This window comes from Tachypleus tridentatus, chromosome 9, assembly GCF_004210375.1.
Source record: "Tachypleus tridentatus isolate NWPU-2018 chromosome 9, ASM421037v1, whole genome shotgun sequence".
Taxonomy (NCBI): Eukaryota; Metazoa; Arthropoda; class Merostomata; order Xiphosura; family Limulidae; genus Tachypleus; species Tachypleus tridentatus.
This window is the reverse complement of record NC_134833.1, coordinates 98570191-98597713: the sequence shown is the minus strand read 5'-3', so window position 1 is coordinate 98597713 and position 27523 is coordinate 98570191. Positions and strand designations below refer to the sequence as shown.

Sequence of the window (27523 nt, the reverse complement as noted above, 5' to 3'; positions counted from 1 at the left end):
GCAACCCGTGAAGGGGAGGAGAGAATCCTGGTGGTTGAGGGGTCCAACCCTAACACACCACTTTGGCCTTGAATTCCTGTAGATGGGTAGCCTTGGGGTGCCCCCCCCCTTGGGCCAGTTGGCTGGTTCATTCGGGCTAGGGTCAACGAAGTATCAATGTTGGATGTCCTTAACAGATGTTGTGGACATTATATCTGATGCTGGTGTTTGGGTATAGTGCTCATGAAACCCTGGCATTGCTGCAGTGTCCTTGTTTAACATTGTAGTGTGTCCCCTCGTAGGACTCCATGGTGGGTAGGGTCAGTGGGCACCAAAATTTACCTTTCTTTATTATGGATATTCCAATTCAAAATCTTAATAAAATAGTGAAAAAACAGTCTGTAGGTAAATGACCACGTCTTAAAGATTCTGAGCAGCAATCCTCACTGTCTGTACTACCTGTTGTACCTCATTTTCTTATATTGCACTCACTTTCAGACCCATTTTCCACTATATCCTCGTCCATGGTGGAATCCTGCTTGCCACATGGCATGGAAGGCTCAAAAACGAGTCTGGGATACTTTCTGTAGATATCCCACACTTTCAAACTGCATTGCTTTCCAGCAGGCCTGTGCACATGCTTGATGGGTGAGATGTCAAAGCCAGAAGGAATCTTGGATTAATTTCACAACCAGCATATTCTTTACCACCAGTTCCAAAGTCATTTGGGATAAGAATTGAAAGGTCACTGGGCAATATCACTCTGTTCCCCACTCGATCTTGCTCTCTGATGGCCAGGAAGTAACTGATACCCAGAGCATCTCCGATATTCGAGGTAAACACTTTCGCTGGGTATCTAACACTTCTGCCTCTTCTTCCACTTTTTTAGCCATCAAGACTCAGGCAGAGCAATCACCTCTTTCCTTTCGAGTTGATTGTCTCTATGACTATAATTGTCCCTTTACACTGGTGGAACTCAAACTGGCCCTTCATCGGTCTGGCAGTACATCGGTTGGACCTGATGATGTATACTATAAGATGCTGCACCATCTATCTCCTGCTTCTCTTGCTATCCTTCTTGTTATTTTTAACCAGATCTGGCAGGAGAAGGTTTTTCCTTTTTCAAATGAGATCATCTTGTATCAGTGTTCTTTGACATTGAGAAGGTCAACATGGAGGTATGGCATTTTGTGAGAGACCTCCATATGTATGGGTTACATGGACAGGACAGGATATTTGTGTGGGTTCAACACTTTCCTGTTCTTTCCTACAGGAACTTAGATTCCCTCAAAATTGTGTTCTGAATTTCACACTTTTCAGCATAAAAAATTAATGCCATCACTGAACAACTCCCTCTCACTGTTGCAAATGGGCTCTATGTTGATGACTTTCTCATCTCATGTCAGTCGTTGAACATGAGGTACATATGGACCACAGCAAATGGCTTTACCTTCTCTCTCTCTCTAAAACCGTTTGCATGCACTTTTGCGTTCAACGGGGTATGCAACCTGATCTTGAACTCCATATTGGTGAAGTTGTTGTGCTGCTCTCTACTGGCCCTGGAATAATTCACATTAGTTCTCACCCTGTTCTTGTCAATATTCAAAACCGACTGGCCCATTTCTTTTTAACATCTACTTCTATCCAGTTTTTCTGGATACTGGGCCATGTTGGTATTTATGAGAATGACCTCGCCAACACTACAACTAAATCTATCTGCTCTGGCACTATCACTGCTGTGCCTATTCCATACATGGACTATGGTCTTGTATTCAGGGCTCAGCTCCATGTCAGCTGGCAGTCGACTTGTAGTGAGCAATACAAAAACAAGCTTTTCCATATAAAACTGTATATTGGACTTTGGCCATCTTGTTCCCGTAAGGATTGGAAAGAGGAAGTTGTAACTAGACTACACATTGGTCACAGTTTTTTAACTCATCTTTTTATTTTATCTGGAACTGATGCACCAGTGTGTAGTTTATGTAACACTCAAATCACAATAAGTCACATTTTTCTTTCTTGTCATCATTGTGATTCACAACCATGGCACGATTTTAAGCATGTTCTCTCCCAAGGTTTCTCCATAATGTTAGATAGATAGTGTTATTGGTGATGGTGACGCTGTCTGCCTTGGTAGTGTGTTTAGTTTTTTAAAAGCCATTAATCTTTTTAATGCCATTTAAGTTTTTTGATTTATACATTACACCTTTTCATGTGACTCCCTTTTAAAAATCACAGATCATCTAGTTCAATTTGAAATTAGAAACTGACCGTAACATTAAGTTACTCAAAACCAGTACAGGAAAGGCCAACTTCAGGTGACTGATGGTAGTTTTTGTACTTACCTGTTAGTCTTCCTGGCGGGTTATGATTATTACAGTCATGCTATAGAAAGTCCTTTACAATTTGAATTACTGTAGTTTTTCTCTTGACATTGTAGACTAGATGTAAACATTGGTTTTTATGCTATTTATTTATTTTCTAACTTTGTTTTGTTTTACCTTAATTTCCTTTTATGAACTTTACTGAATTTACTTTTACCTTTTTACTGGACATTCGGTGCAGATAGCCTAGCTGCTTTGTGCCATAAAACATTAAATCAACCAACTAACTGACATTTCTTTTAACACTTTTCCTAGAATTGTATTCATCTATCTCAGTTTAACAGTCAGCTCAAATGATTAAATGCTGCTTATGTTTATAATGGTATTCTCTGACTTGCTCACATTTAATGGCATAATGATCATTTGTTTCCTAATTATTTTTTTCACTTTGTATACTATAGTCATTTTTCATGTTTTTTTTTGTCATACTTTTTATATTAGCATGTTTATTCTTGTAAATACTCAATAATATCACCATTTTTTTATTGAAAATGCTTCTAAGCATACATGTTTTACCCTCATTCTTTGTTATTCATGCATTTATTATTATCTAAATGATTGTTTTAAAAACCTGATATACTCTAACTGTGATGTCATGAGGCACAATCTTTTATTATTATCTAAATGATTGTGCCTCATGGCATCACAGTTAGAGTATATTAGGTTTTAAAACAATCATATTGGACCTTATTTCTTTATTATTCATTTATTTATGAGCTATGTGACTGGGTATCATGACCTAATAATTGATTTTTGTTTTTAAATTATAGATAGCATATTTGGTCTTTATATTGGCTTGATGCATTATTTTTAGAAACTGTCAGAATCAACCTCGATCTTTTTAATTTTTTAAAAATATCCTAGTCTAAAAGGTATTTTCAAAAATTAAATGTTTTATCCTTTGAAATAGAATGTTCATGTATTTGAAGTAAGCTATGTTGTAAAGATATTTTGTGTACTGTACATCATTATTATACAAAAGCAAAATACCTTCTTAAAAACTTACTCACAACACTTTTTTATAGTACATTATATTCTTTTAATATTATACTTTGGCAGTGAAATTTGAATAAAGTATTATACAGAAGCCAACAGATTTATATTTTTAAGAGACTTGAAACTTTTCAGAAATTGTTTTGCAAGGAATCCAGTTTAAAACTTTAAATATTATTTAATTTTTTTGCTTGGTGTGTTATAGGATTTTGAGAAATTCTTACAGTAAACAAAATCTTAGTTTTCATCTCTTTCATTTACAAGAATAATATTGGACTGCATTTCATTAAGAAATGAGACGTAGCAGAATATTGTGTTTGTATACCTTCCATAAACTGTCAAGCTACAGTCCTTATTAGAAGGACTATTTTTGGCCATTGAAATTGTGTATTGCATTTAATTTATAAGAACTTTTTATATACCTTGTGTATGTATTTTCAGAAAACTGGCAGTGATGCTATATTTGGACATATGATATTTTTGTTACAATTTTGCAATCCAGACAAACATACTTTGTTTAGTTTTAGATGTACACACTCTACCTGCACAGTTTTATCAACTACAAAACTTTCAATCAACAAAGCAGTAGTTTACTCTTACTAGTGTGTGTTTTATGTAACAGTAAGCACTTGGAGCACATTGAAGTGTTATATTATATTATACAAGGTATACAATATTTCTGTATAGTAATAGTTGTTAAAGGTTGATCTGACAATCACTCACAAAATATTGAAGAAAAATTTAAATTTGAGATTTTTTGTTTAAAAATTATGTAGCTTTGAATTTTTGTTAACATTTATAAATGTAATTGTATTCCATATAAAAATGGTTAATATACCAAAATACACGTGCGGGCGCTCAGCTACAATTTAAATAATGAAGCACAAAGTACTAATATATGTGGAAACAAATTACAATTAAAAACCAAAATTGTGCAGGAAAAATAAACTACTGTGAAATATGAGCTATTCAGAAACATATTTTAGAGATATTCAAAATTAGGCCATAAACACCAAAAAAAAAAGAGGGTCCCAGTTCTTCCCAGTATGAGATGAGGCCTTTCTGGTGCCTAGAATTTCTGTTTTTGTTTATACTTTTCAAGTTTTGAATACAAAAACAGAGAATTTGTTTCTAATTCCTGTTTGTTTTTTTCTATGTTACTTTTTTCTAGACAACAAGCTGCTTTAAATTGTAACAATTAATTTCATCATACTTTTATTTCTAAATGTTTGGGGTTCTTTCTAGTGATAAAGGCTGTGAACTTTAACATGTAGTAATTATCCTTGCATATGGTACTTGTTACATCCACTTGGAATATAAGCATGATCTTGAAAAAAATAGGAAAGTAACAAGTAATTTAGAAGCTTACAGTATGTGTAATTTTGTTTTCTCTTTATCAGGTTAAGGAACTTGAGCATTAGTAATTTTTTATTAATTGCTATTGATGTCTTTATTAGCTGAAACTGTTACTTTTCTTTTTTCTTGTTGCATAGTTTCTATAATATGTTTCTTGATTTTGTATTAGTAATATCAGAGTTGATGAATAGTCTGTATTTTTATTTTATTAGAGTGATTGTGACTGCAGTATTAGCTGACAGACTTCCTGCTGAACTCCATCTCTTCAGGAACTACAAATCTCCTGATGAAATTTTAGGTGTCAGAGAGGATGGTCTCTGTTCACAATTTTATGTGTCAGCAGAAGGTGAAGAATTTATTCATCTGTGTGATGTTTGTATTGTATGATGTAGGTAAATAAAATTACCTGAAATTGGTAACATAATAATTGTGGTTACCTGACTAAAAGCTTCATGCAAAGATCTAAAGAAATATGTGACTACATAAATTATGCTAAAAAATATCTTTCACTTTATCATTAACCGTGTTTTGCCAAAGTAATACATAAAGTAAACATAGAGAAAAAATTGGGTGATTTTTTTACTGTTATGCATATCTTTGCAATTTCGGTAAAAGATTTTATAGAAGAAAAATAAATCATTAGAATAAAACAAAAATGTTGACCTGCTTGGCCAATTAGAAAAATCCTTCTTTTTTCATGCTCTCTCTTATAATGTGAAATATTCTGTTGAGCAGTGATTTTAAAGAGTTCCTATATTGAGGTCTTTCTTCTTTGTTTATAATTCCTATTTTTATTCCATATGTTAAACAGCTGACAGATTCCATCTGCCAGTGTCTTTTGATAATTCCTACTTGCTACATGTTGAATGGCTGAAACATTCCATTTACACAGTGTTTGTTGATAATTCCTACTTTTATACCATGTGTTAACTACCTGAGACATTTCCTCTAGCCAGTGTTTGTTGAAAATTCTCACTTTCATGCCAAGCATGAGCTTTCTAAGGCAGTGTTTCTTAACATTGTTGGAGGTACTGAACCCCGGAAGTTTCGTACTTGCATTCACTGAACCCTTCATAATTAGAAAAATAAAATGATTTTTTTTCAAATTCAAAACATAAGTAGATATTTTAATGCACAAAATGAACCATGCATCAGTTGCACACAATATTACTGTGTTCAAAGAACAAAACCAACAAAACACGAATTTCACACAAAAACAAAAACATGACAATAAATATTTACTGCAAATCAATGTGACTTTTGCTATTGCCTTTCAGAGACAAGTTCAGAAATGCACAGCTTTACATTGGCAAGTGCCACTCTCCTATCATTTTCACAACAAAGTCTGTTCCTTTTCTTCATTTTTATGTCTACCATCCTCAAAAAGGATTGCTCGCAAAGATATCTTCTAACAAATTGTTTGGGTATCTCAAGTGCTTTCTTAGCAATAAGAGGGTACGCTACGATTTGGTGACACCAAAACGTTGAGAGCATTGTTGTTCTGAAAAGTTGCTGCTGATCCTGGCTCTGCTGAAGTTCAATGATTTCATCAAGGTATTCATCATTGACATCTGCTATCGCAAAACTAAACGTGAACGGCTTTCTCACACATGCTGGTTATGACTCTTTGGTGGGGAAGTATCTGTTGAGAGACTTTGCGAGCTCATCTAAGTGCATGGCAATTGCTTTCTTCAGCTCCCCAGGTACAGAAATGTCTCCGATTTCAGACACATCTTCGATCTTACTTACACAGTTGTCCAGCAAGGGAAAGTTTGTGAAGTTATCATTTTCTGTTTGTTGTTTCCATAATGGTAGCTTATTTTGAAAAGCCTTCAGGTTTTCTTCTGCTTCGATGATGTTGACTCCACCGCCCTGCATCTGTTGATTGAGATTATTGACAGCATTGAAGATATCGGCCATGTACGCCAAAATGAGAATGAACTCAGATTTTACGAAGTGAAATCAGATCTGCAACTACTTGAGCCAAGATGTCATTGCTCATGTCACCTATTCTGCTGCTGATGGTGTCATTTGAAAGAGGAATTTGGAATAACTTATTTTCAGCAGCTTTTCCCAGCATGATATTTGCCATCTTCAATGCAGCTGGTTTTACGAGTGCTTCATCAATGGTGTGTTGTTTTCCCTGCTTTGCGATCAAGTAACCACCTTTGTATGATGCTGTGAGGATCGGTTTGTCGATGGATACAAAGCTGAGAACAGGTAAAGTAGCCTTTACATCGAACCTGGCTCTCTTTACCTTGAATTTTGCAAGTGTTGCATTTTTGTATTTCCCATCTCCATGCAACTTTAGGGAGTGTTCTCTTAGTTTTGCCGGTGCTAGACTAGAATTGCTCAACTTGGCATTGCAAATCATGCATCGAGGATGCTGACTTCCATTGTGTTCCATTATACGTCTTTACTTTCGTACATTGGACCCAATATGTGTGCAAATTGTTAGTTAGACAGGATAAAAGTCCCAATGGCTAGAAAATAGTATCTCATCTCCTTAATACATTGAATCCTGATTTGCTGAATTGTGTATGGTTTACCTGTGGCAATTGGATGTGAGAGTGCCAAAACTCCATGGATGTATAGAGCAGCCACAGTCAGTGGGTAGCTAGGGGCCACCTCAGACAACATTAGTTTATCACCTTTGAACTTTACAATAGCAGTAGTTTAAAACAGGCTTAGTGCTCCATTCACTTGCATACAGTTAAGGATACTTGATGTTTTGAAAGTCTACATAGATATGTCAACTTGTTCTAGAAATTTCTTGTATATTGTCAAATGCTTCTCCTTTTTAGTGGTTTCCTTTATATAAATTTGGTTGTAAAATGTGCATAATCAGTCATACTGAACTTGGTTTTCTGTAATTCTGGATCTCACTTGATATGTTAGACATTATGGCAGTTTTTTTAGCTTTTCAGTACACTATAAAAATCCAGAATTTTTACAACACTCCATTTGGGATAAATATCTGATCTTTTGATAGATTTATCATCCACTATAAGTACCTTTGTTGTAAGAAACATCTATACTCTTCTACATAATTCTCAATTGAACCTTTCTTTTTAGAAAATTCTTACTCACCCTTAAGCTTTCTTTAAACCTTTTTTGAATGTGCCTTACTTGTGTGTAACCAGTCATGTTTAACATTCATCATTGTATTTGAAGCTTCAAAACTGTAAGTTGCTGGAAATTTGCAATGATTTTACTGTAACAAGTTCTGGAAATTCTTAATCTTAAAGGATTAGGTCTATTAATTAAGTTTATAAGTAGATCATCTATTATAGAACAGCAGCCAGGATAGACAAACAGACATACACATACACTTTAGATCCTGTTGGCTAAATAATAGCAATGTCAGAAAGTACTTTTTAGTAGTATATATAATAATGTAAATATGGGTGTGTTGAGTTTGAGGATTCTTCTACATTTAACACATTATGAATGTATATTAGTTTAAAAACAAGAAGTGAATGCTGTTTGTTTATTGTTAAATGTATGTCCCAAATGTATGTAAAAAAAGAAAATTCTTCACACTGTGGAGTTCACAGTTTCATCTTAAACACAATACAGTTATCTTTACACTGTTAAAGGTCCATTTAGGCCAATTGCATTAGAATTTAGTTGATCATCTGAACTATTTTTATCACAGTTGTAATTACTTACACTGTTACATGAGTTACAGCAATTATATCCTGAACTTTCACTAATCTGCTGTTCAGACTTCCCATAATTGTCTGCCTTTTGTCAAAGTCCACATGGGCAGATTCAGTTAGATTGGAATACCCTTTGGCAAGACAAATTATTCTTTTTATCTTTTTCAAACTGTTCATCTAACTTTACCATATCAACCATTAGGCCATTCACTCACATCATAGTTAAATTTTCATTTTCTAACTTTTCTGTGGCAGAATTTTTTTTCAAGTAATTTAACTTTTACTCTGTTTCTACTTGTCTGGTCATAGCTGTTTGTATCTCTATCTCTATTCTTCTAGAAATCTCCATAGCCTTAACATCAGTGGATTGGAAACACACTGTTTGATAGCCTTGACATAAATGAAGTACAAACACAAAATTAATTAATTAATAATACTACATACACCTTTAATATCTGACCGATAACAAATAGTAAATTGTAATATGAAACTTTAAGAAAATATTCATGGTGAATTACACTCCGTGTAGGTGAGCTGTAGTTTAATTTGACTATTAAACTTGAAATATTTGTAGAAAAATGACCTTCAGTAATAAAAATTTTTTGTCTTGCATCTATGGTAGTTTTATGTATTCCGTCATGTAAGTGCTGTTTCTGGCTGTACTACCATACAAGATGATTTAGGCTAGTTTGTGTGATGTTTTGAAGAGTACTGAAAGGTATGAAATGCTAGTAATTGCCTTAGTTCATGATCTTTGTTTGGTCAAAATCACAACATTAACCATCAGGCACTGCTTAATAAAATTACTGTTTTTCTTTTAGACAGTTAAATTTACATCAACAATTGGGAAACTTCTGTCTCATTTATTATATTTTTGAAGCTTTCTCTGTCAAGCTTCTTTCTTCTTTTTTGTTAGCTATCTAAACTATTCAATAAATACTAAGTGAGGTCTAAATACATTTTTCTAGTGATGTAAAAATAGGTTTTTAACATGTATTAGCTTATACAAAACTTAAAGGTGTGCATGTATAAACTATGAAACTAAAATTAAATCATGCGTATTGGTTACCACTTCCTTGGTTTCATGTTAAAGTTCTTAGCATAATAACTATGATTGGTTATTATATTTTTATGACATTAGGTGCTATGAATAATACTTTATTGATGTTTTGATAGATTATCAATTTGCCATTGCTTTAATGCTTACTGACTTAGTTAATAATTTTTGTTGATATTATTTTGTTCTTAGCCTGGTAAACATCTCCAAGTGCTGAAGTTTCTGTTTACAAGAGATGGTATGATCTGTAATATAAATAAAAATCATTGAATCAGAAAAACATTTTAGGCTTACTGTTGGTTCCATAGAGCCTGCGATGATTGGTATAGGTGGTTAAAGTCTCTGTTTAGTTACATTTTCATTCAAGCCTAAATGTAGAAGAGCTATGTAGTAAACAAAATGATTACTTAATTTATATTGTTTGTATTTTTAAAATTTGAATTGATATCTTGATTAGGAGTAGCGACACAAATGATTATAAATTTTCATATTTGTTTTGCGATATAAATAGTTCTTTACAAGTCTTTTTTTTTTTTTTCTTGTACTGTTACACTATTGACAGAACAAAAAGTTTGGAAGGCCGCTAGGGCATCAGGAGCTGCACCAACTTATTTTCAACCTGATGGTCCTTTTCTTGATGGAGGTTTAATAGCAAATAATCCAACATTAGATGCCATAACTGAAATTCACCAGTTTAATGAAGCCTTAAAATGTACTGTAAGTAATAACATGATGTTATAACAGAAAATAACAAATTTAATGAAGTTCTAGGTTGTGGTGTGATAATCAAGAAAAAAATAAATAAATTCTGTTCCAATACAATAAAATTTGAACTACTAAGAAATAATTACAAGTGTTAATATATATTTGATTATATTTTAATCTAATAACCTTAAAAGGATGAATGTAATTTGACCAAGTGTTGAATTTTTTTTTTTTTTTTAATGTACAGTGATAGCTAGTTATATGATGATAAATTTACAGAAATCCTAAACTACTTTAAAAGTGAAAAGAAAGTGATTTATTATAAATTTAATAAAATCAATAATTTTATTTAAAGTGTAAAAGTTTAAAGTTTTGTGTTGGAAACCTAACAGTATTTGATGAAATTCATCTTGGTTGTAGATATTAATATAACCATTTACCTGCTTCTTTTGTTCAGGTAATTCTTCTGCTATTAATTTAGAAATATGTGACACTGATTTCATACTATACCTAATTAACCTTTCTTTTCTGCTGCTGTTCTCATGAGTCAACCAAGTATTTTGAATCATATGGTTTGTTGGCATTCTTGTTCTATTGTTTCTGAAATATTTGTAACAGTTAACAAGTGATTTTTTTGTGTGTGAATAGAGAATTTTTCTTTTTCATTGATGGGAGTGAAGGATGTACTCTAGTTTCTGTTGTGACATTGATATTTTCTGAATGTTTGTTTTTTGTTTATGTAATCTTCATTTTACTATTATTTTTTATCTGTCATCCTCTCTGGATATCAGAATTGGAATGTTTTACTTTGATAGCTTCAAAACAGCATCTGTTAAGCTGTATATATCCCTTGCATCACTAACATTTATTGTACTACTACTAGAGATGAGCCTTTTACCACTTTTACTGGAATATTGTAGTTCATCATGAATTGTAAACCTTTTATGTCATGGCTTCAAATATTAGCTATTTATATCTTTTGTATATTTCTCAATTATTTTTTTTATTTTACCTTTTCACTATGATCACTTAATAAAAACTTAATATCTACTTCTTAATTCAGATTGTTTGCTTTTTGAAATTTGTGAAGAGTTTATTTTATTAGCAAACAGTCCAAAATTAGATATAGGTATGTCTGAACCATGGGTTTCTGTGTAGGCAGTGTAGCATATGTATTTCATAAGGTACCATTTAGGCTGGAAATGCCATACAACCAAGAGCTACTTCTTAAGAATAAAAATGGAATTGTAGTTGCATCTGTGGATAAGAAAACTTCCACTCATATATTTATTTGTTTGAGTAAATTATCTGAAATGATTAAACAATTAATTTAACATTAGATAAACAACTGATTATTTAAAATAGTGAAAAATATATAGCTAAAGTTTTAGAATAGGAATTTGAGTAGTCACAAGATGGCAGAAACAAAATGGCTGTTTTTAAAAGTTAACTATCATTCTAAAAGTAACTTTTTGAATTCCATTTTGATTAACACTTTTACGAAAAGACGTTTCTAGTTCTGATTTCTCCAAGCCCGTTTCCCTGGCTGTGGTTTCGCTAGATAGTAGATAGGGACAGTGGGAATCTCGTTAATCCATTCATTAATGGATTTAAATGGCAATTTCATTTAAATACAAAATTATTAGCCTAATATTAATAACCTTTTAAGTTGCTCTGGGGCCTATTAGGCCCCACTTTTTGTAGGAGTGTTAAAGGAAAAAAAATTAAAATATTTAACTATCATACACTTTATAAAATCAGTGCATAAGAATGTATGTTTCATGTGGTATGTGAAATTAATGATGTTGTGTTCTATCTGTCATAAAGAGATTTAACCTCAAGTTGCTTATAACAATAATTTCTATGAAAGTAAGGAATGCTTAGTAAATACGAAGTTGAAAAAGCAATATAACATGCCGTAATAATTCAGAAAAAAAATATTTCTAGAGATGTGTCTAGGAAAGTGTACTGGTTTATGTAGATCATGCAAGAAGTATACATTTTTTTTCTGTTTTTGTTCAACATGTATCTTATCCATTTTTAAAAGTTCTCTGTTCTCTTAAATGCTAGTAAAAATGTTTTATTATTTTCACTTCACATTTAAAAAAAAAACTCCATGAAAAAATCTTCAGGGGCAAGAAGATCAGGTTAGGAAACTTGGATTAGTAGTGTCACTTGGTACAGGTGTAATGCCAGTCTCTAAAGTGAAAAGTATTGACGTATTTCGACCAGATGGGATATGGGGAACAATGAAGTTAGCCTATGGAATGAGTGCACTTGGACAACTGATTGTGGATCAGGTTTGTAGTAAAGTTTCACGTGTTTTATTATTACTGTGTTTATTATAATAAACAGTTATTAAGAAGAGGGTTAGTGATTAAGGTCAAGTAAGTTAGCTTTTAACATTTTCTTCTGTGTAACTCAATACACCATGGAATATATGTGTAAAATTATAGAAACTAGCTACTTAATGTGTTGTGACTCACTAGTTAAAAGCATTGTATGATTGTTTCTATCAACCTATCATAAAAGCAATTATAAAGTTGAAATTTTTAGTTTAGTATGTAAATTATTGTTCTACAGATAATTTTAGACTTGGTGAAATATTCTTTACTTGATAGCTCTACCAAAACATGTTTGAATTTTTTTTAAGTTTTCTGAACATGAATTATTTACGGTGCTAAGTATATATAGTTTATTGGCTTATATTTAGTTCAGACTTCCTAATGTTATAACTGAGGTAATTCATCCTCATGAATTCTGCACTTTTCAATTAACTGTCATAAACTTTGGCCCGGCATGGCCAAGTGTGTTAAGGCGTTTGACTCGTAATCTAAGGGTCGCAGGTTCGAATCCCTGAATCCAAACATGCTTGTCCTTTCAGCCGTGAGAGCATTATAATGTTACAGTCAATCCCACTATTCATTGGTAAAAGAGTAACCCAAGAGTTTGGAGTGAGTGGTGATGACTAGCTGCCTTCCCTCTAGTCTTACACTGCTAAATTAGGGACGGCTAGAGCAGATAGCCCTCAAGTAGCTTTGCGCAAAATTCAAAAAAAACAAACAAACAAACAAATCATAAACTTCACAACTTCTAAATTATTTAGTAACTTTGACAGTCATAGTCGTACTTTAATCTGATAACTTCAGTCACATAAAACATTTATATATAAAGATTTGCTATACTAGTTGATAAATGTGAATTAGTAAAAGTGTTATTGCAGTTTTTATTGATCGTTGTTATTTCTTTTATTTCTGAGAGGTCAATAGACAATGAAATTAAAGAGTTGCTAATATGACTCCTGTCTCTAGAAGTTACTTCTACAGTTTGAAAAATTCTAGAGTCTGATAAAAGACATTTTACAAAAATCATTTAGCAAAATGTGATGTCATAATTCAACGTGGCTTCACCAGAGGGATCCCTTCTTTAGCTAATCTGTTAACTTTTTTCAGTCATACAACTTGTTACTTGGATAATAGAAAATATGTTACTTAAATGTACATTGATGTTGGTAAAGCTTTAGATAAGTTAATACTCAAAATATTAGCTAAGAAAATTGTATTGTTAGAGCTTGAGGAAAGATTAGTCAATAGGGTGGTTGAATGAGGAAAAGCAAAAGATTTCTTATTCTTGTATTCTGGTGAAACTGCATTATAAGTGGAATGCATCAGTGGTCAGCTTTTAGGGCCTTAACTAGTAAAATTTATATTATCATTAAAGTTGTGTATAATTCTAGTTGTGTTGATGTTGAGTAATTGAGAAAAGTCTTTGATAAATTAAGTTGCACAAGTATTTGGGAAATGGCCTTCAATTATAGTAGGTGAAGGATAATATGTTAGAGTTATTAAAATTTTGGTCATAATTATAATGTAAATGGGAACCTATTCAATAGAGTGACTGAAAAAGAAATTTCTAGTAGTGATGGGCAAGACACTCAAGCAATTAAAGAAGTACATTGTTGCTGGTAATGAAGCCAATATAATTTTAGGATGTGTTAATAAAAATATTGTTTATAAACCAACCAGGAAATTATCTTTCTATGCAAATCATTAATTAACCTCATTTGGTATATGCATAAAGATTTGTCGTCTTATCTAAGAAATTATATTGATTTATTGAGAAGGGTTAACCCTTAAACGGTGGCCACCATCAATTGATGCTGCTACCTGCAACATTTCCACTGTTTAGGGATTAAGTGGAGGGTTATTAGAATGGCTTTATGGATGGAAATATTTTATTATGAGGAAAGATAAAGATAACTTTTTTTCTCTGAGAAATGAAGGGTGAGAGGTGTTCTTATTCAAGCTGATAAGAATTGTTTGGGAGATCAATAGGTTGAAGGCTTCTGATTTCTCTTCTATTTTTGAAGGTGATAAGATGAGAGGATATAAGTTTAAGTTTTTAAAAAGACAGGCTAGCTAGGCTACAGTTAAGACAGTTTTATAACAAGGATGGATTTAAATTTTTACTTTTTGCAACAGTGGGTGGTTGTGTAAAGACGTCTTTGAAGGACTAAATTGGAATATCATTATTCACAAGATGTGTTGTATTGTAGAATTCCAATTTATCATTTAAAATAAAGTAAAATTACTATTGCAGTCATGTAGAAATACTTGGTACATGCTAAGAGAAAAATACCTCTTTATCAGGCCACACAAGCCAATGGAAGTGTTGTACGTAGAGCACAAGCATGGTGTAACATGATTGGAGTTCCTTATTTTCGCATCAATCCTCCAATTTCTCAGGATGTAGCATTGGATGAAGTGGACAACATTGTTTTAGTAAAAATGTTGTGGGAAACAATCGTGTACGTTAATCAGCACAGAGAAGAAATGACAGCTTTAACACATTTGATGTATAGGTAATAACAAATTAAAGAAATATACAGAAATGTGATAATTTGGTTGCAGGATTGGTTAGAACTTGCATTAGTATTCAGCTGTTTCACTAGATGGACTATTTTCATGAAAACATTAATGGTGTGATGTTTAAGTGTGAGATATGGTTGATCCTGTTATTAAAGAATAAAACAGTCAAACACATGTTTTTATACTATTTTTCTTTACTTCTTTTATTAACTTCACACTTTACAAAGTAGTTTCTTTGTTTTGTTTTCATCATGCAAATTATGTGTATCTTTGCAGAGACCTGAACCATTATGCATATCTTTTATTACTGAATAATTTTGAAGGATTACCTCAATATTTTTGCTGTTATGGCATTAGAAATCACAACATAGGGATACTTAATAAACACATGCAGTAAACATATAATAATAACTTTCATACACTATAAACCTATGGAAATAAAGCTGGTACTCCATACATAAAGGAAAAGAAAAACAAAAATTTAATGTGAAAGAAAATTTTATATAATTAAATAAAAAAAATACACTGTACAAAGAGCAGTTATTTGTGTGTGTGTGTGTGTGTGTGTACACACACACACTCAACAAAACAATGGTTTACTGCATTCTTATAACAGTAAAAATGATTCACTGTGTACCTAAGACAATAAAGGGTGCATTATATGAAATCCTAGGTCAACTAAAGTTGTAATAATGTCTGTTGTTGATATTAGCTATTTTATGGCCTTCATATTCTCAGTTTAAAATGGGTTTAATTATTAAGAGTACAGTGCTCATAATAAAAGAAATTTTAGTTGCTTTAGATGAATTGAAATGGGAGTGAAAGAGAGACGGTATTGAGACCCTTCTGATGTAGAACTATGTATTGAGAAATGTTAAAAAAAACTAAATATCTAATTTTCAAGTTAAATCTACTTTAGTTCAAGAACCACACTTTGCAACTCAATTTTCTCCTGTTTATGTGGGTTTTGATATGTATATTTAAATAGTTTTTAACATGTTATACATCATTTGTACACACTTGTTTCATCACTAAATATAAGCACTACAGATGTAGAGAATTCAGCTACTAATTTAAGCAACTTTTTTAAATTTGTATTATTCATGATGAATTATTATGTTTAGTTTTACAGAAAAACTAAATATGATTCTTTTCTTATTGTATAAGGTATTCAGATCATAATACTTAATTATTTTTAGTAGTTTAGGGGAAGATTTGACAAGGATATTTTTCCCTAAGGCTGTTTTACATTTGAAAAGTATAAAATTGTTTGAAGGCATTTTTTTTCTTAGTTTTGCATTGAGTTTTTCATCTACAAACACTAAGAGTGCACAACACAATTATGTAAATAATGGTTTTCTTTATAATTATAGTTTCAGTTGTGTGATTTTTATATAGTTCTGTAAATCTTGTATTGATAAAGGATGCAGTATTCATATACAGGGTGTTCGGAAAGTCACTGTGCACTTGTATATTTATTAACAGACATGTTTCAATATAGAATACAGGAGGTAAATATGAATGAAAATTATAAACAATGTTTAAAGTGACCCACGTTGGCATCAATACAGGCCTGGATCCTTCTTATTTTGCTTCTAAACACTGCTATCAGTTGCTGGCTTGAAATAGACTGAATAAAATATGATTACAAAACTGCACAGTGACTTTCTGAACACCCTGTATTTCTTGAATTTTTTTAAACAAATGTTTTTGTTACTTACAGTTAGTATTTGTTATAGAAATTAATATTTAATATTGCAACTTATCAAAAAGTTTTTAAAAGAATTACAGGCATTTTAATGTTGGATATGCATGATAAGAAATGTAAAAATAAAAAACTCATTGTTTTGTAAATAAAAGTAAAAAATGCTATAGTTGTAGCTACAAGATATGAAATTGCATTTGTAAAGAACATTTAAGTATTACCAAAAGGATAATTAAATATTTCTGAAAGTTCAAAAAATTAAAATAATAGTATACCCTTTTATGTAATATAAAGTTGTATATCAAATATTCACCACTTTAAACTAAAAGCAATCATCATCTAAGACTATTTCTAGATACACCAGTAAATAAGTCATGAAATACTTTTCTTTTTAAGTTCATCCATAAGTCATGCTTTAAACTCTACTTGCACCTTCTGATGCAGTTAAAGCCATAAAAACATTTTGTTACTCTGCTGAAACTTAAACCATAAATTTATTAGAGTTCAAAATAGGAATCTTGTTTGTTGAGTAACATATGCATATTTCATGAATTTTAGAAGATCCTTCTTGTGATACATTATTAACTTTATTCAGCTATAGGTAGTTATTGACAGAGGTTGATATAATAGTGATGTTTGTTTTATACTAAACATTTTGAATCTTCAAAGCTGGAAATGCAGATTATAAAATTATAAGTTCTTTAGCCATTTTATGTAAGCTAAAAAAAACTTTTAAAAATCACAAACACTTAGCAGCTGATTTTCCTTTTTTTCCCAGAAATGATATGTACTCAGATTAAAAGTGATTTTTTTATTAAAATTATCAATATTATTTTGTTTTCTTAAAAAAAAAACAGCTTTTAAAATATTCTATAACACCAAAGATTTGTATTATTAAAAATGGTGATGTGTGAGAGCTGCTTGGAAAATTAATGAACTGTGTAATGAGTATAAGTTTAGTGCATGTTACACTACATTGTTTTAAATGAGGATCTAAAAGATATAAAAATACTTAGTATAAATTTCATTTTGCCAAATATGCATTAAAGAAATTCAATTTCAACTTTATTTTGCATGAAGCTAAGTTAATAAACATATCATTTACTAGTTACAAAAAATAAACATTGAAAAATATCTAATACTATTTCATAATAAGAATGTGAAGTACAAAACTGGAAAAAAGTAATTAAACTTTGTAAAAATTAAGCTTTATGAAATAAAGTGGATATAACAAAGTATTTTGTTTTGCTATTAAGTAAACTTAATTTCAATCAGTACAGAAAATTTACTTCTCTTATTTACACCTGAAATCTCCATAAATGTTGTTCTGCAAAACTGCATATTTTATGTTACCTCATCTGTTTAATAGTTTATTGAATACAAATATATATGTAAAAGGAATAACCTTTTCTGAAGAATTTACATTATTTTACAGAGGTGTGGTGTGACCTGATTGTTTGTATATTTGTGTTTTAATCTAAGGACTATTGAGTGAGAATTCATTGCAACAAAAATTTGTTTTTTTTTGTGCCATACATGCACTATTAAAATTAATCAGAAGCACAGCTAGATAAATATTTAGGGCTTAAGCCTATAGGCACAAGAATTTTTAGTGTTCTAGTATAATATCAATCATGGTTTTCTCTTGTGATTTTTCAAAATGATAACTGGTTCATTCATAATTGGGGTATGGGACCTATGTGACAGTGCTTAGTGATATTTGATGACAGTCACCTCCAACTATTTAGTTAGACAAGAGTAGCCCAACAGTTGGTTGTGGATGGTGTTGATTGGCCTACTTTTTTCTTGTCTATCAGTTCAGAATTAGATAAGGCTATTGCTAATAGTACTTTTGTGTGGAATTGTATGAAGAATCTGACTTAAGTATAAACTGTTTTAGTTTACACTAATGTTAAACTACCCAGCTAACTTAGCTTTATAATGAGGCTAGAATTAACTGAGCTAACTTTATTGTAATTCTTAAATTATTTTAATCACACATTTCTTAAACATTTTAATATAGAGTAAGTATGGCAAATTTAAACTTATTTTAAATACAGGATTACAGATAACTTACCTTGGTTCTGAAACTACAATAAACATAGCTGACTGTACTTAACCCTCAAGCTAGTATAAATGGAACTTGCTTAAACATTGTTATTTAGGGTTGAAGTTAGAGCAAGCACAACCAACTTAGCCTAGTCCTAAATATAATGAACTTAACCTAATTTTAAAGTTAAAGTTAAGACAACTGACTTGGTAACTTGAAGTGAAAATAAACACAATGAGAATAACTTTGTCTTCTTAGCTTTGTCTCAAAACTTTCAATATGCATTTCTCTACATTATGTAGGGGACTTTCTCAGGAAGGTTCTGCCTGTGCAGTGTACTGATTTTGAAACCTAAATGTGCAACCATGACCTTATTTTGCAGACAGTTCATTAAAGAGAGAAGATCCTGGTAGTTGAGTAATGTCTGGTACTCTAACACTACTTTAGCCTTGAATTCCTGTCAACAGAAGGCCATGGAGCGGCTCCCTCAAGATCAGGTTCAGATCTTCTGTGGTTGAAATCAACCAAATGCCAGTAACAGATGACCTCGGCTGGCATTATGGACAATTATGTCTGATCTTGGTGTTTGGGTACAGTGCTCTTAAACTCTGTTGTTGATGGACTCCTTATGGGTGGGGTAATAAATACCAAAGAAATAGACTAATAATCAAACTATCTTGTACTAGTAACTATAAATGCATACTCATCAACTTTTATACCTGTCTTGATTTACTGTTCTCCATTTTTTATCAGAAACATCACTAGGTAACACATATATAAGAATTTATACGTTGGTAAAGTAATTAAGACCTGGAGACCTGTTGATCAAAACATCATGAGCAAGCAGTCAGACCATTGAGATAATCCCCATATTACTTTGAATTTTTCAGTATATGTTGTATTTGAAAGAGGTCTCGTTAACCTTTTTACTGTGGAAAGTGACTGTAGTAGACTGAAGATTAATTGTTGTTGACAGCAGAAATTGACTTTGTTCCATGGCTGTCAAAAGTATTTTACATTTGCAGCAGAAAGTGGTGGCAACCCTTAACTAGCTTGAATTGACTGTCAGACATGATCAGGAAAGAAAACCATAAATTCTTCAACTGGTAGATGATATAAGGCATCCCTGCCACTCATGGACAGAGATATCAGTTTATTATTATAATTTCTCTGTGTTTTTGCCATAATTTAGGTAAATTATGCCAAAACATCAAGATATGCAATATAAGGGTGTTTTTATGTATCATAATGCATAATACAACAAAATATGCTGCTAATTTATGATGTTTTTTTAATGAGAAATGGTATTTATTAGGCACTGATCATGAAACCTAATTATGTGATGGAGTTAATGTAGTGTTTGAAGTTCTTGCTGAACTGTCTAGCTGAAAGGTGTTAGCTGTGAAGATAATCAAACAAATGGAATATCTAAGTTAAGATACATACTTTGCACATCTCCTGATGTAAAAGTATGTTTTTTGATTATGTTTGTAACCCTTTCCATTATTTCCACTTTCAATAGTTTGGACACAAGAACTCATCTTGGTATAGTTTCAGAATATTCTCATTACAGTGGGAAATATCTTGAAAGCATCAAGTGTCAGAATGATCTATGCTGTGCAGCTACTGTGGTTTCCATCCTTCCTGCATTAAATGAGGACCAAAACGAATTCAGGAGAGTTAGAGGTTTAAGACTCAATGACAGCTGATACCCTGAGGCATGGAAGACGTGATACCTAAAGTGGGAATAATTTTGCTCTCTAATGTTACAGCAGAAGTGCAAATAGTTATTTATGTTCTGCCTGTGGAATATTTCTTCAACCACTTGTAAGCTATGTTTCCTTTTATAAACAAACAAGTGGATAAATTAACTTCTATCTCCTTCAGTATTCCTACCCATCTTGGTTGTCTGCAGTTTGGACTAGTTCCATCAATCCTGGTATCTAAGGCTATTTTCTGGCTTTCCCTATCTCACTAAAATCATTCTAATCTAATGGAGTTCTGCCCAGTCAGTACTGGATAGTGCCATTTAAATCAATTGATCTACAATGGAAGAAACTAGTTACAAGTCAGAATAAAAGCTCCCCCACTCCTCAACAAGCTTGGTGAAAATGATCACACTAGTACAGTGTAATTTTCAGAGTTAGTTTTTCATGCTAACTTAAATGCTGTTAAAGCATTAATTAATTCTTATCATCTTTTATGGATTTCCTTAAAAGGAGACATTTCTAAAAGTTCCCATTCTTTTCACCATTTAGTAGTTTTATTAATTATAAATAACAGATTGTGTGATGTATAGGTTCATGTATGGTTAGCTGTATACGTCTTGTGTGACTATACCATTCTGTAGGACATTGCCATCTGTGTCTCCATTAGTTGTACCATCACACTATGCCCTCATTACTTTTCATTGTAAGAGGTATTTCGGCAAGCAAACACTGCTCTTATCAAAAAGTTGTTACCTTTCTGCAGAGCCCATTCTGGGGTGATGAAATTATTTAAGGGAAAAAAGTTGATCTATGGAAATTTTGCTCTCAAATTTTAACATTTCTTTTCAGTACTGAATTTAGTCTTCTCCGAGGTACACGTATGCTGCCATTGATCTTTCCACTTGTTCCACTTTTCCTTTTCTTTATAATTTTCAGAGAGATTGGCTGTAGTGAGTGCCACCTGACTTGTGTGCTCTTTTGGAAGCCAGAGAAAACCAATAGGCCCTCTTTCACTACTCTTGGAGCATGACCATGCTGTCCTTAACCTGCCACTTGTTAATGTCTGTGTGAAAGTAGTAGCATTTTCTGCAATATGCATGCCCATGATTGGCTCAGAAATTTAGTTTTTTTCACAAATATTACACTTATAAATGGTATAGCTTCTCAGAGATTTTGTTTTTGTATTTAGAAGAATAGATATGAAAAGGAATCCTGAATTTAGGTCACTTTCAGCATTTCTTCTGTCATCAGTTCCAAAGTATTTTGGATAGTGATTTAAAAGGTAAATAAAAAGTATTCATTCCATTTGTTTCTATCCTACAACACAATGGCTAAAATATTACTGATTTATAACAAATACAACACCCTTAGAAAATGCTTTCTTCCATCACCCTAGTACTTCCACCTGTTCCCATATCTTCTTAACCATCAAGATATAAGCAAAAAAATCCTACTTCTTTTTCACATTTATTTTCTTTTTTGACTGTAACAGACTGCTCATCAGACAGATCAGATGGTTTATATAATATCCTATCTCTCTCAACTATCTTGATTCTCTTCTGTTTCATTTTAACTAGACTTGGTGGGAGAGAATGTCTCTTGTTTATGCTATAGGGTTATTTTGAAACTTATGAAGGATCCCAGGATTCCTTTTAAATTGTGTACTAGTTGCTTTGACAAGCTGTGTATATAAAGTTTTATAAAGTATGGTTAATTATCATTTTGTTTAATTTCTAGAATCAAACAACATCCCCTTCAATACTCATTGTAGTATCTACAGATGTTGATCCACTGTGGACCACTTGATTTGACTTAAAGTTAAAAATCAAACATTGGATTATAAAACCCCAACAATGACTTAGCTAGTAAATCTGAAGATTTATAGCATTAAAAACAGGGTTTTGATACCTGTGGTAGACACAGCACAGATAGTCCCTTTTGTAGCCTTAAAAACAGACTGTAAAGATTAGAAAAAGAACATGCACTCAATTTACAATGAGTTACAGAATTTTCTGAAAGCTACAATGATCTTTAAATAAACTGACACAAGTCATAAATAAAAGGAAAGTGAAGTATTATATCAAACACAGGAGTAAAGAAAGTATAAGAAAATAAAGATAAAAAGTACAATTGAAAAAAATAAATAAAAATGAAATTCCAAGAGAAAAATAAACATTCATTTAAATCAGATAGTTTTAATGCCCCTAGACTGCAATTTCCTTTTTCAGTCATTTTTTTCTTTTCTAAATTTTTGTTCGAGTTACCAGGATCGAAAACTCCTCAATTGTTTGCCCGTTTTTGGCAAAATTATTGCCTACAGGTGTATATTGGTTCTTCAGTTTAACAGTGTTTAGATATGTATGTGTTCAGTCACTGACTCAGCATCCTGTTTATCTAACGTATAAAAACTACCGCAAGATTTAAAGTTTGTTTAGCAGCTGTGAGTAGATGTTAGTGCAGTATACCTAGCCAGTTTTGCTGTAGGCTCTGGTACTTTAATGTCTGAAGATGACCTTTGCCAGTCAGAATGAAAAAGAACTGCTGAAACCTCCTCTTCTCTTTCAAGAATCAACATAGCATAACCACTGTACCACTGGTATCGAACTCCATTAGTTCATACATACTGCAAATGAAAAAAACAAACTTCTATTTCTGAAGCATTTTTTGATTAACATATATGCCAGACATAAGACAAATGATCATTATGAGAAGAAAAAAGTATTTCCAGAAGACATTATCACATCAGGTGATGTAAAAACATCTTGGGAAAATTAAGAATTTTAAGGAATACTTAAATCTTGAAACCGTACTCAAAATAACCCCAAGCAATATCCACATAAGCTGATACGTCTAAAACAATAGTTGAAATCAAATTAATGTACGAGTCATTCATACAGCAAGGTATCATTATAAAAAGTAAGTGGGTCACGCTAAGGTTGTCTACTCATAAGGATGGTGTAAACTTATTAGCTCAAAAAATGCGCAAAAATGGAAAATATTATTACAATTCCGAATCCACCTTACCATTTAACACACGTGACAGTCACACAGTAGTGTGCTATTTTAATAAGTCAACACCTGGATGACCCCAGGTCGGTTAACTTCAGATGTATTTATGCAGAAAAGTAAAAAATAGATAAATCTTGCACTTTTTGAAGTTATTATCAAAATGATGTGTGACAGTCGTGAAACAGTGCTTCATTAAAGAAATTAAATTTGATGTCTTTATTTGTTTTAGAATTTATTGTGCAGTTCTATTCCACGTGCTGCCTGTACGTAACAATTAGCGATTTTGATCCGATAGAATAAACGTAAGGCAGCTAATCAACAGTACCTCTCTTTATTCTTTGGCTATGGTAAACTATTCTAATAGGCTGTAATGAATTTACCGTTATATGTGAATTTTAATACATACGTTTGTTTCAGTTTGATGCATGTGACGTATAATGATAAAGTGTGTATTGCGTAAGTCTCGCCTGTTCTCAAAATTTTTGGAATATTCACGAGAGTAATAATTGACAATGTGGTTGATAGTATCGTTGCCAATTTAACTTTCTAGAACCTCTCCTAAAACTTTATAATTCGACATGCCACGAGACAGTTATTATTTGTCAGTTACATTCAGTATACTATAAGCTTCGGAATATAATTGTGATTAACGCTTGTTAATTGGAAAACTACAGAATTTGAAGAGGAATGTTTACAGATTTCAAACATTACAAACCGTTCAACTTTAGAGAATTAATTTCTGACGTTAATATTTCTATGTGGACGTTTAGATATCCTTCTTTATCTGTGAAAAATAATCGTGTAAATCGCGTTACGCCAAACAATTGAGTTAGCTCGCTGCCGTTCCTGTCAAATAAAGTACACCTGCGTATCAACAGAAAAGTAATATGCGCCTCGTGGACCTGGACCGTCCATAAAATATTAAGTTTCAAACTCGAAAGACTGAATATTGTTTGTAAATTTGTAAAATATTTGTATATAAATAATTATTTATATTAAATATTTATGATAACCATTATTATAAGTTGTCTAGTTTTGTATATTAAAATATATTTATGTTAGGAAAAAATGTTATGTATCCATTTTGTTGGCAAATATACTTTTGATATATATCGAAATTCAAATAATATGTAAATTAGAATTTCCGGCTATTTGAAATCATAGTGCGTAACACAGTAATTCGGAGAGTGGTCCAAGATAAATTATAATTGATAACAAGTAGCATTTGACGGTTACTTTTATTGCACACCCACATTTAAAACGCAAAGCGTGTTATTATGGTAAACGGATTCTCAGCATAGACTCGTTAAGCATTTACCGCCAGGCCCATAAAAAAAATATGTAATGTAACCGTTTCTTTTCAACCATTTGCCGGTTAATAGGATTTAATAAAAACAAACTTGAGAATATTCATGTGTAATATTTTTCGTTGTTTCTGCATTTTAATGGTTCGCGACGATTTGGGAAAGCAAGTGATCCGGACTCTGGTATAGAAAATGCTAAGAAATGCTGTCTGGAAGCGTAAATTCTAGTAATTTTGTTTCATCTGTGAATCTATGGGAAAGTATTTTAAGCTTAATGTTTATATGTACATTATCTGTATACCAGCAATAAGTTTTTTGTTGTTTTTCTAGTTTTACTTGCTATTTACGTGCACATAGTAGTTCTGTCCGAAGCAATTAAAATATTTCTCTGTGTATCTTAAATTTCAGGATATCAGGTGAATGTACCTGTAAGTTTAACATCTTTTATATTAATTTTAATTACTATTTAAACCATATGGTTACCATTGATCTTCGGTTTTTTGTTGTTTTGTGTGTTTTGTTGTTTTTTTTTTTACTAGTTACGCATAAAATTACTTGAGTTCATGGTTTTACTGATGTCAGAGCCATTTATGACATACTCGGTACAAAAATATATTGCAGTTAATCCAAACCTTTATAATCCCTAAAGTATTTCATACTTTTCAGTTCTTTAGTTTAAGTGCAACGGAGTATTGAATCTTACGTTACAGAAAAGTTAAGCTTTTTAATATTTCTTTACCGATGATTAATTCACACTTTTATTCGATTACCTAACATGTTTATTTTAGGTTTTTACGCGTAAAATTTATATTTTAGAAAATAACTGATTTTTATTATTAAACACTACAAGTTTATTTCCAATAACCTCTTAAATAATAACTAGACGGTTGGCGTGAAAAACAAAGTAATTAGTTAATCGGGTTTCTACTCTTCTGCATAGGACTTTCATACATATCGTGTTACTAGAGTGCAGGATAGCATTGGACGTCGGACGATCCTGCTTTTACTCTACAGTCTAGGCCCGGCATGGCCAGGTGGTTAAGGCACTCGATTCGTAATCCAAGGGTCGCGGTTTCTAATCCCCGTCTCACCAAACATGCTCGCCCTTTCAGTCGTGGGGGCGTTATAAGTAATGATCAATCCCATTATTCGTTGGTAAAAGAGTTGGCGGTGGGTGGTGATGACTAGCTACCTTCCCTCTAGTCTTACACTGCAAAATTAGGAACAGATAGCCTTCGTGTAGCTTTGCGCGAAATTCAAAACAAACCAAACAAACTCTACAATCTGCGTTCTAGATGCAACAATCAAGTTTTAGCAATAGTGGGTAATAACGTAAGGGCCTTGAACCACAGTGTATATAAAACTAACACGATCTGGGCTAGGGTGCCGTTACTATTAATCTAATCTTAGAGATATATTCATAAACAACGACGAACCAAATGAGACTGCACATCTTAATCTATTTAACGTTCATTCATGTCTTCGTGTTCCAATCAAGTTAAAATTCAGTTCATGTTGCAATAATTCAACTATAAATATAACAAAATTAATGAGTATACTTGTTAAAACAATAATGAAAGCGCTTCAGCAGAGATATTCTTCACACTTTATATTCTCAGCAAAATGCCTATTTTATACAGCAGATAATAATAATACCTTCGCTAAGTAGAATCTCTGTAAAATAAGTATGTATAACTAAAACAAGCTGCGACTTAAATGGGTTGTGAAAAGAGACTGGACTCAAATTTTTCAGTAGTATTAGAACATTTTTCTTTATTCAAAGGTACAAGGTAAACACAACTCAAGTGGACCAATGTTACTGCAGAACGTTAGTATAAGTCTAACGAATTCTTCAGTGTTATCTCCCTAGGTAATGTTCACTAGTAAAAGAAAGAAAGAAACGGAATATCTATACCATTCCTAAGTTGATTATATGTACATTATACCACACGTGTGAAAAAATGAAAATTATTTGCGAATATGAAATTTTTACATTTCTGATTTAAAAAGAGGTGGTTTTTGGTAATATTTCATACATCACATTTTCCCTTTTCCTTCAGAATGCTCTAAATTTACCTTTGAAAAACAAGCATCCTACTAAAAAATGAGAAAAAAAAGCGAAGCATATCTTACCTCTTCACGAAACATGTTTCACGAAACGGGGTTAGATTAAGAGAATGTGAGACCTAAAGGTCCTTACAATACATATATAAATATTGAAATTTTTAAATAGTTCTTTGATAACAGCGTGTTAAGAGTCCCATACTTGACCTTCTCTGTTATTCAAAATGGAGAAAACACTTTAAATTATAATACTTTGTTATCAACAACTTTAATCACTTGGTCTTTGAACTAGCTAGCCAGTTGTTGTGAAATATACTTGGTAATCTTGATCCTTCGATTTTCTAATTTTGTATATTTTCTTAACCAAGATGGTTATTGGCCGAAAATATCAAACACTGTTAAACTGTATTATTTTCAAAATCTTCTCTTATTGTACATTGCATCAGAATATTTGCATAGTCTTAGTCTGTATATGTGCGAGTCTACATAAAGTTTTGAAAGATGTAGAAATGAACATCTTTCTGTGTGACCAATGAGCAAAGGTCATCGACTGGTTGAGCCACAGCCTACACTGTATGTGTGACCACCCTCTTAACAATCTTGTTCTTGACGCCAGTGTCCACACTGATAGTGTCTGACCTTTGTCATTCTTAAACTTCTGTTTCGAGATTGTATATC

General features: G+C 32.1%; 1 protein-coding gene across 3 annotated transcripts in view; it reads left to right on the top strand.

Annotated features, from left to right (window-relative positions):
- LOC143225843 (85/88 kDa calcium-independent phospholipase A2-like) overlaps positions 1-19471 on the top strand; it is a 56611-nt gene extending 37140 nt beyond the window's left edge. For 2 of the 3 annotated variants that reach the window (XM_076455959.1, XM_076455960.1), the window contains 4 exons: positions 4925-5058; positions 9994-10148; positions 12269-12436; positions 14786-17944. In XM_076455959.1, the coding sequence (XP_076312074.1) occupies positions 4925-5058; positions 9994-10148; positions 12269-12436; positions 14786-15001 (673 nt within the window). In that variant the 3' untranslated portion in view covers positions 15002-17944. Of the gene's footprint in view, positions 1-4924; positions 5059-9993; positions 10149-12268; positions 12437-14785; positions 17945-19141 lie in introns of those variants that run through there. The other variant, XM_076455961.1, reaches the window with a different exon arrangement.
- The last annotated feature ends 8052 nt before the right edge of the window (positions 19472-27523 follow it).